Source organism: Sycon ciliatum, unplaced genomic scaffold (assembly GCF_964019385.1).
Source record: "Sycon ciliatum unplaced genomic scaffold, ocSycCili1.1 SCAFFOLD_287, whole genome shotgun sequence".
In the NCBI taxonomy this organism is placed as follows: Eukaryota; Metazoa; Porifera; class Calcarea; order Leucosolenida; family Sycettidae; genus Sycon; species Sycon ciliatum.
Window position 1 is genome coordinate 124,481 of NW_027044571.1, and position 10,895 is coordinate 135,375.

The following is a 10,895-nucleotide window of genomic DNA, read 5'->3' on the forward strand; positions in this document are numbered from 1 at the left end:
GACTACCAGCACAGTTGAGCGCAGTGACAATAGGCATGTTGACGGAGTCGATCATCGACTGGATTGTCGATTCCAGTCGACCCTTCTCCATTGTAGAAGACAGAGGACTGATCGTTGATGTTAAAAGTGCATCGATTTTTCGAGTAGGGTCCAGAAGAAAGACAATTTGATATCGGTTCGAATGGCATATCTCTCGCTTCCATCCGATAAGCCAAACTTGCCAAAGCGCCAATTGACTGCCCACGTTGCCATAGCGACCAGTAGTAGTAGTAGTAGTAGTATTCTTTTATTTTCCATCGGAAGCCTCAACAGTGATGAACACAACTCTTAAGAGGGCCGATAACAGGGTAGAGGGGTGTGGGGTGAGGAAAAAAAATAAAATAATAATAATAGGAGATATTTAAACTAAACTAAACTGATACTTGGAACAATAAAGCAGCAGTAAGCAGTAAGCAGTAAACACAGGTATACAATACAAGCGATGCAGATGAATGAGGCCGTTTGCTGAAAAGAAGATCTAAATACTTCTGAAAAGACGCTGCGTCTTTAAGCATGGTCATAATGGGATAGTGCAAGAATTAAAGAGATGTTTTTAAAAACGAATTTAAACTAGGAACGCAGTAAACACAGTTATACAATACAGGCGGTGCAGATCAATGAGGGAGTTTGCTGAAAAGAAGATCAAAATACTTCTGAAAAGACGCTGCGTCTTTTAGCATGGTCTGAAGGTGCTTAGCAAATGTAGTGCGGTGCTGGGTGCGCCACTCCACAGGCAAAGAATTAAAGAACAGGGCAGCACGATTTGAAAAGGAATTGACACCGTCAGTCGTCCGGAATTTAGATATTGCAATAGCAGCATTAAAAGAGCTTCTTGTTGTCCTAGGGCCGGTTGAAACTTGAGGGAAAAGGTCCGTCAGATTTGGGAGAGGGAAAACGACATGATTAACATGGATAAATTTAGCAATGCTACGAATAAGGTAATGTTCAAACGGATCAATCGACAATCTAGCTAACAGCGGCATGACGTCCTCTTGTAGTTTCGAGCCACAAGCAGCGCGTACAGAACGACGATAAACGGACGAGAGTCGCTGTCGGTCCTTGGCGGATAGCTTCATTGCAAAGCAAGAGCAGCAGTATAATAAGTCAGGCAGGATAACCGAGAGGATAAACTGCCGTGTTGCCCAGCGCAGTGATGACTTATGAAAGGCTTAGCTCCTCCACAGAGAAGGTCGACCACAACAGAAATTGGTCATTTTCAATTGTCTTATTGTATTCACGATGTGAAAGAAGTGCTGTGTTCAATGCTGTTAGTGCCGTGAACTATTTATCGCCCTTCTCATGCATTTCCCTAGGCTGACTGTGCCTAGGAAATGGTTTCCTCCAGGACAAGATGCTTGGAATTCGCCATCTCTCCTGAGACATTTTCAGCAAACTTTCAAACCTACGACATTATTTCATCCGTCAATCTCCACCACCCGTCTCACCTGGCTTCAGAAGATGTTACGAGAGATAGGAGAGTCGCCAGGAAGCATCACAGTCATCTTCAGGAAGTGGAAAGAGCAAACGGCATGGTCCTTGGTTGGGGGAAATGCTGAACGTCTGATTTGTCCCAACCAAGATTTCAGCATTTAGTTCGTCATTATTTTCGCTTGTCTGCTGGTGTCTCCGCACTCCAGCTTTCTCCTGTCGGTGTCACGTCCCAGTACACAACCGAGAGGACTAAATAAACTAAATAAATAAATTATCCGTTGGACCCTATCCAGGTCCTTCGCCTATCCGGATATTTTTTGCGGAAAATGGATGTGTGCGGTTATGCGAGGTCTGCCTGTACATGTGTACAGCACAGTTTAATATACATGTACAGGTGAAATCCTGATAATTCGAACCTCAAAATGCCAGGGAAAAACTTCTAATTATCCGGACATTCTAATTATCCAAACATGAACCCACAACACAATATGTATGTCAAAATGCTCTCATGGTCACGCAGAGTTGCGCTTTGGACCATAGACACAAATTTTGGTGCGGTCAAGACCATGGCGGTCCAAATGCTGCATTTCTGGCAGATCGTCTGGAGAGATGTCATCATCTGCAAGGCTACACTTCTGGGAGTAGTACCTGGCGAGGCAATTGGCCTTGGCTTGGCGAGTTGGATACTCTGTGCCGTCGGTGTCCTTCAGCAGAGGTATCTCAGAGGCACGTTCCATCCCAGCAGCTCTCTTCATGTTGGACCATCATTGCTTGTCGTTAAGTGAGCCTGAGCTGAGCTTAGCTTTGACACGAGCATCATGTGATGATTGGGCGCGCAGCAGAATAGCAGCTGTTCGGGCCACTAGGTCGATGAATGAAGCTCGCAAATCTCCATCATCGGGGTGCTGACGCCACCGTTTCCATGCACGAATCTTTGCTTGAACTACAGTGCTGCACTCAGGTGTCCACCAAGAAGGGTCTGTTGTCCGTACTGTCAGGGTCTTAGATGGAATAAACGTGTCCATTCCATCCAGAATTACAGTTGTGAGTTGTTCACATGCAAGTTCGGGGACATAAGCAGTCAAATATATAAATAGGTGGAGTGGAGGTAATACGCGATGAATAATATCATGTGCGCAATCACATCACAGACATGGCAACCAAAGTAGTCTACTGTTTTACCCTGCAACTGAGGTGGTAGGTTCTGGTAGCATGCCAAGTTAGGAACTACGACTGCGCCTGCTCCTGGTGCTGCAATTGCACAACACACGCGTACACATACATGCGTGTACAATCACAATCACATGCACACACACATACACACACACACACATACACACACACACACACCACCCACCACCACCACACACACCACACACACACACACACACACACACCACACACACACACACACACACACACACACACACACACACACACACACACACACACACACACACACACACACACACACCACCACCACACACACACACACACACACACACACACACACACACACACACACACACACCACCACCACCACCACCACACACACACACACACACACACACACACACACAAACAGGCGCACAGAAAGAAAGCGGGTAAGTGATCGACCATTATTAATGTCATCACGCGTATCACTATTGCTATACATAAGCAGTCAAATATATAAATAGGTGGAGTGGAGGTAATACGCGACTTCAGTACACACACACACACACACCTCAGACCTCAGACATGCCCATCGCGGAAGCGATGATAACGAACAGCTATGTTAGACATAGCAACTTGTGCTGGGATTACACCATTCAACAGCTTGCAAGGCTGATGAATTGACCGCCACTATTTTTAGCACACACACACACACACACACACACACACACACACACACACACACACACACACACACACACACACACACACACACACACACACACACACACAGACAGCTTCCTGTCTGTGATTGATTTTCACTGTTTACCAATACTATTGGCCATGGCGACCCCCGTAAGTTCGTAACTGGCAGCGCAGAGTTGGGCCTTTTTCAAACAAAAAAAAAATTCCTCCCGATGTTAGTAGCAAGTACTCTCGTTAGCAGTTAGTACTTAGTTTTTTTTCTCTATTTATTCTCTTACCAGGCGTGGGCCATCTCCTGGACTATAAAAAGTGGTGCCTTTTTATTATCTATTTTTTTCTCTTTCTGTTTTTATGACAGTCCATTGCACGCCTGAAAACAGTAATTAGTTATTAGGCGTGTTACAGAACTGTCGCCGGTTCGCTGGCTTACTTGTAGTTTCGATAACGCTTCGCTCTTCATTTCGGAGGATTAGCAAGACGAAATTCGCGTTCGCGTCCGCTCTCCAAGGAAAGTCGAACTCAGTGACGGAATTCGCGTTATGAGAAGGATTAGCAAACAGAATTCGCACATGCATGACGTTGACACGTCGTCCATTGTGTACAGAGAGTACAGCGTAGTAAATTTATGACTGCCCTGACACGAATCCGCGATTCGTGTTCCGACTACTTTTCCGAACGAAAAATGCGAAAGTTCGCAATCCAGTTCGTGAACTGAAAAATGTTTGCGAACACGAACGCGAATTTCGTCTTGCTAATCCTCCGTATTGATACATCTACCATTCTCTCTTTTTTCTCCTTATTTTCTCCCCAACCCTCCTTCCCTGTAACATAATACCATATTCGCTGCCTTGTCATTGAGCATTTGTGCTCGTTTGGATTAGCGAATTCAAATAAAGTATACAAACTGTTCAGAACTGATTCACCAGCCATGCATTACATGCATAATAGCTTAGATTCACTGTCACTATGGTCATTGTCACCATGGTCACTGTCACCATGGTCACTGTCACCATGCATGACATGTGGACATGACAATACGCTTAGTTTCTAGTTCTGTCCTCCTGAGCGTCGTATGACACTCCAAGGACTGAACTTAGGCCTTGACGGATTATGCTAATATTTTCGTGAAATTATGCTTTTCGCATTGCTGAATAAATTGCAGAATTATGCTATTTTTATGCTAAAAGTTATCATATTATGTATCTGATATTGACTGAGTACGAGGTCAATATAGGAAATAAAAGCCGAGTAAAAGACCGAGGCGAAGCCGAGGTCTTTTACGAGGTCTTTTATTTCCTATACTGACCAAGTACGAAGTCAATATTAGATTTATCACGACTGACCAAAGCATGCGTTCAATCGCTAAAAAGGAGTCAAATATAAGCGGTCAATATAGCCCTAAGGAGTGAAATATGCAGGAATATTTGACTGCTTAGGTATGGCAAAAATCTATGTGAGTCAATACTAAGGGAGTGATAAGCCACATTATGCTCACATACATGTATGCTGCTAATCTATATGATGGTTCTGTGCAAAATAACAGGGGAATGTTTTTGTAGAGGGCGTCTAACGGGGTCAACGCACCGTCCGACCTAGCTACGACCGTCACTGATTGTAGTGGACTGGACATGTTATCAAGGGAGTCGTAAATCTATGACTTCCTGGTGCATCTACTTGTACTTGTAGAACATGTACAACTGTATGGAATTTGATGCGAACAGGCGGATTATTCCAATTTTATGCGATTCGTATTCAATTTGCCTCGAATTATGCGATTATTCGATTTTGGTAGGAATTATGCGAAAAATTATGCTAGCATAATCCGTCAAGGCCTAACTGAACTCATGCTGTCACTTAATGATAGGTTGCATACCGTCCTACCCCCCCCCCCCCCCCCCACCGTGGCCCTACCGGTAGGACCCAAGAAATCGAGCTGCAAACGTGCTTTTGGTTGAGAAATTTCTTGAAACAATTGTTGAGATGAGGTCTTTGTCAGGCAAAGTAATGGCGCAAAATGCAAGGCTACGTCCAGTGCATTGCGTATGCACAATTTTATCGAATGTCAAAATGGCCGCACACAATCCTGTCGGTGCGCTAGCAACTCTGTCCAAAGTGAATGTTGACTATGGCATATCAATTGTGGTGAGGTCCTAATGTTTTCATTAGCTTGCCAAGGCAGTGGAATGCATAATTCCATACTCCGTTTCCATGGTTACCATGGGCTGTTTCCGTGGAAGTTCGTAGTATGCCTTGTGCGATCATGTCTAAAATTTGTGGACTCCTTCATTAGCCCCTTAGCAACAGTTTAGGGTCAAGTTTTAGGTCAATGTTAGAACAGAGGCCATGCAGAATGTCTGTGTATGATGGCCCTACAGGTAGGTCCTACCGGTAGGATCAAGGTCTATGCAAGCTATCATTAGTGTTAGCTGCCTTTTTGGGTTGTCTTCACATGCGGAAGACCTGTTGCATTGAGTGGTTCTTTTGGACAGAAGAAGTTGGTTTACCAGAAAAGCCGTCCGTCGTTGTGACTGTCACATGAGCGTGAACACTAACAAACAACACACACATGCCCATCGCAGAAACGATGATAGCGAACAGCTATGTTAGACATAACAACTTGTGCTGGGATTACACCATTCAACAGCTTGCAAGGCTGATGAATTGACCGCCACTACTTTTAGCCTGGTATCCACCACACAGCTGATTGAAGTGGCTTTTTCTGGTCAGTGAATCCCTATTTTTCATTTTTCATTTTTTTCTTCTTTTTTCCATTTTTCCATTCTTTCTTTTTTTTAACACACACAAACCACACCGCATACTCCCGCATACACTGGCTGTTGGTAACCACTGAGGAGAATGAAAGAGGAGCTAGGAGAATGAGAAAGAGAAGAAAGACGTGTGCGACCATAATCGTCAGGAATTGAACCCGCAAACTCTCGATTGGAAATCGACTGCACATACCACTGCACCATATGGGACACACACCATGAGCAATGGTGAAGCTTGCTATTGCAGTCTCAGCATGTGCTATTTTATGCTGACTACTGCACTATGTTACTCTCTTACACTACTACATGTACATGTATGTAAACGTGCGTGCATCCGCCCACGGCCACGTATGCATTCGTTTCGTATAAATGTTGGGCTAGCTTTTGGGCTAACCCTAGTTAGCGATAAGACCGATGCGCTGCTCTCTATCGCATGCTAGCTGCGACTGACCTAGCTTTACACGTGCACTCAACTGCTGCGCATGCGTGCCCAAATCGCCTTGGGTAGCTCTTGCTGCGCTGACTTTGGCTTGCGCTTTCCTTTGCAGTGTCACTGAGCAGCAACCGGAATTTGTTTGCGTCGGCCACGCCATCCCTGCGGCAGGAGCAGGAGCAAGAGCAGGATCTGGAGAGTGTTGCAGCAGCTTCTCCGACTCCCCAGATCCCGGACCGGAGCAGGAATGACGATTTGCGCCAGTTTGTGCGGCAGGAAGTACATTCCGCCATCACCGTTGCCTTGTCGGAGGCGATCGCTCCAATGCTGGCCACCGGCACCATCACTGCCCCTGGATCCGCTGGAACTCAGCCTTCGGCGGAGTCTTCCAACGCTGGTAATCTCTCCGTTCCCCAGACTATACGAGAGAAAATATTGAAGGGTGACTTTGTAGATTTCACCCAGCTGCTGCCCGATACTATCGCCACCTCGTATTCTGCCCCACGCCAGCTTCAGCTGCAGTTCAGCAGTGGCGGCCAGTCTCTGGAGGTGGTGGAAGGTGGAGCTGCCCAGCCCGTTCGTCGACGTGTCCACGACTTGCCGACATGGCTGGAGGCATGGACTCTCTTCATGAACGTCGTGTGTTCTGCCAACCCGTCCCGCCTGCAGGAGATGCTCTCATACCAAGCCACCATTGTTGCAGCCAACAGGCAATACTATCCGGAGGCTTGGCTGTCGTACGACACCCAGTTTCGCTCTGCCATTTCTGCTCAGCCAGGCAAGCGCTTTGACGTCATCGACATCAATCTGTGGCAAATGTCCGTGACTAGCCGATCAAGGCCCACATGTGAGTCCTGCCGCCTCGTCCATCCCGGAGGCGGCCAGTGTCCCTTTCGTCCGCAACGTAACAACCAGCAAGCCTTCAATGGAGTCCGTACGGTGTCTAATGGCCAACCGATCTGTCGGAACTTCAACGCTGGGCGTTGCAGTCTCAGCACGTGCAAGTACGCCCATGTCTGCAACTGCTGCGGGTCCAAGGACCACAACGGGTCTAAGTGCGGTAGGCGCCAGTAACTCTGCTGCTTTGGCTGCAGTTCTACTGATTTCACAAGCGCATGTCCTGCTGTCCACACACCCCTCTCTGTTTCTCGCTTCGAATCACTGCTCCGTAACCACCCTGACAGTTCATTGGCTTCGTATGTTATTAACGGCCTCCGCTGCGGCTTTGACATTGGCTTTACCAGCAACCGCATAACTAACCAGCACTCGTCCAACCTCTCATCAGCATTCCAGCACTCTGCATTTGTGTCTGCACAGCTCACCGCTTCCTGCAACGCCGGCTACACAGCTGGCCCGTTTGACACGCCCCCATTCCCATTTATATACTGCTCTGGCATTGGCGCCGTTCCGAAAAAGAATGACAAGCTACGCTTGATACACCACCTGTCCAGCCCTGCCGGCTCCAGCGTTAACGACGGGATCCCTGCCGAGCCTTTTTTCTTTGCAGTACATCAGCATTGATGAAGCCATTAACATCATTATGTCCTCCCCGTCTCCTGTCTATCTCTCTAAACTCGATGTGAAGAGCGCTTTCCGTCAAATACCTGTCCGCCCACAGGATTGGCATCTCCTCGGCATCCTGTGGCAGGGGGAAGTACTACTACGACCGTGTCTTGCCATTTGGGCTCCGCTCTAGCCCGGCGGTTTTTGATGCCGTGGCAGCCACCATCGAATGGATAATGCACCACGAATTCTCCATCCTTAATTTGCTGCATTTCCTGGACGACTACTTGTGCGTGAGCGTGGGCCAGGCAGTGGCGAATCGGCAGCTGGCCATTCTTCTCCGTGCATTCTCATACCTCGGAGTCCCGCTCGCGCCTGCGAAGGTGGAAGGCCCGTCTCGAACCCTGACATTCCTGGGCATTATCCTGGATTGTGAGAAGATGGAAGCCCGGCTCCCGGACGACAAATTGGCCGACATCAAGCGCCTGTTGACTGCAGCGGGCATCAACCCCACCCTGTCTCAGCGCGAACTCGAATCTCTTCTGGGGAAACTCTCCTTCGCTGCAAGAGTCATCGTACCCGGCCGGACGTTTATGCGGCGCCTGTGGTCTATTTGCAGTCGCTACCAGCAGCCTCACTACCACATCAGTCTGACTACCGAGTGCCAGGAAGATATCCAATGGTGGCTACGGCTCCTGGAACAATGGAACGGAAAGTCATTCTTCCTGTTCCCAGATTGGACACCATCTCCAGACTTGGAGCTGTTCACTGATGCCAGTGGCACCCTGGGCTGGGGCGCATTCAACAGCGGCCGCTGGCTTCAAGGGACCTGGTCTCCTGAGCAACTCGCTCACAGCATTGAGTGGAAGGAGCTCTACGCGTTGGTCACAGCGTGCTGCACATGGGGCAAGGAATGGCGCCAGCTTCGTATCACAATGCACTGTGACAACAAAGCTGTGGTAGATTGCATCCGCTCCGGCACATCCAAGTCACCGCCAGTGATGACCCTGATCAGGGAGCTGTTCTTTGTGTGCGCCCGCTTCAATTTCACCGTCACTGCTGCTCACATTGCTGGCCAGTCTAACTGCATTGCCGATTCGCTGTCTCGTTTCCGCATGGAGGAATTCCGGCGTCTCGCCCCAGCTGCTCAAGCACAACCAGAAGGAGCAGTGCTGCCATTCCAGTCGATGTAATAGCCTTGACATACAGGTACCGATTGTCATTGCTAAATTGCCGTATTGAGAACCTGCATTGGATTTCATCCATCTGCATGCCTACCTTTATCCATCTCGTGCCTTGATCACTTGTTCTTAGCTCTCGTGCATTGGTGGTGAACGCTTGCTGGGGTGCCGTGTGCTGGTTTTCTGGGAACAGCTTCCTTCAACTGGTTGCTTTGCTGCTACTATCTCTGCTTAAAATTGCATACTATTGGTCGGCTGTTTGCGACGCCAATCAGTAGTCATTGCACCCGGTCGCGGGTACTATTGCCGCTCAAGCATGAGCGATTGCTTTGGCCGTTTGCAACGCCAATTGCTTCACCCTGGTTGGCTGTTTGCAACGTCGATCAGGGGGAACTTTGCACCCGGTCGCGGGTACTGCTGCGGCTCAGTCGTGAGCGATCACTTTGGCTGTTTGCAACGCCAATCGCTTCACCAGTTGATCGAAACCAGCACACTGGTGTACCCCAATCATCCTTGTGCGGTGTTGTGAGAATACGTGGGTATGCATGCAGCTTTGCTCTGTGACTTTCCATTGCATGTGGTCACTTGGCTCTCCCATTTCCTATACACTGCTCTGATGCATTCGGGTGCAAGCGCTAAATGTTGGGCTAGCTTTTGGGCTAACCCTAGTTAGCGATAAGACCGATGCGCTGCTCTCTATCGCATGCTAGCTGCGACTGACCTAGCTTTACACGTGCACTCAACTGCTGCGCATGCGTGCCCAAATCGCCTTGGGTAGCTCTTGCTGCGCTGACTTTGGCTTGCGCTTTCCTTTGCAGTGTCACTGAGCAGCAACCAGAATTTGTTTGCCACCCACCCTCCCATTCCCACATTATATAGGTGGGAACAGCTTCCTTCAACTGGTTGCTTTGCTGCTACTATCTCTGCTTAAAATTGCATACTATTGGTCGGCTGTTTGCGACGCCAATCAGTAGTCATTGCACCCGGTCGCGGGTACTATTGCCGCTCAAGCATGAGCGATTGCTTTGGCCGTTTGCAACGCCAATTGCTTCACCCTGGTTGGCTGTTTGCAACGTCGATCAGGGGGAACTTTGCACCCGGTCGCGGGTACTGCTGCGGCTCAGTCGTGAGCGATCACTTTGGCTGTTTGCAACGCCAATCGCTTCACCAGTTGATCGAAACCAGCACACTGGTGTACCCCAATCATCCTTGTGCGGTGTTGTGAGAATACGTGGGTATGCATGCAGCTTTGCTCTGTGACTTTCCATTGCATGTGGTCACTTGGCTCTCCCATTTCCTATACACTGCTCTGATGCATTCGGGTGCAAGCGCTAATTATTTGTTATCCCTCTTGACTTTACGTGTAAATGGGTGGATGTTTGCATGGCTGTTGGAGTTGCATGTGTATTGTGTCTCTAATCTTTTCTTGGTGTTTTCTTGGCGTTGTATAAGTTTGTGTGTGTGTGTGTGTGTGTGTGTGTGCGCCCGCACAATAATTTGAAAACAAATAATTAATCCTTGGCTCTCCATTATTATCTTTCGATTCTTGGTTTTTTTTCTAGGTATTTTCTTGGCGTTGTGTGGGTGTGTGCATGTGTGTGTGTGCGTGCACAATAGTTTGGCAACACCACATGATTGAGATATTGTAATTTGCAGCGTCTGCGAAGAGACCACTTGATT

General features: G+C 48.2%; 1 protein-coding gene across 1 annotated transcript; it reads left to right on the forward strand.

The window, feature by feature from the left end:
• The first annotated feature begins 8,270 nt into the window (after window positions 1-8,270).
• LOC135830430 (uncharacterized) lies at window positions 8,271-9,227 on the forward strand. Its single transcript, XM_065342687.1, has one exon. It carries the CDS (start codon window positions 8,271-8,273, stop codon window positions 9,225-9,227), a length of 957 nt encoding a protein of 318 aa, XP_065198759.1.
• Window positions 9,228-10,895: the final 1,668 nt, after the last annotated feature.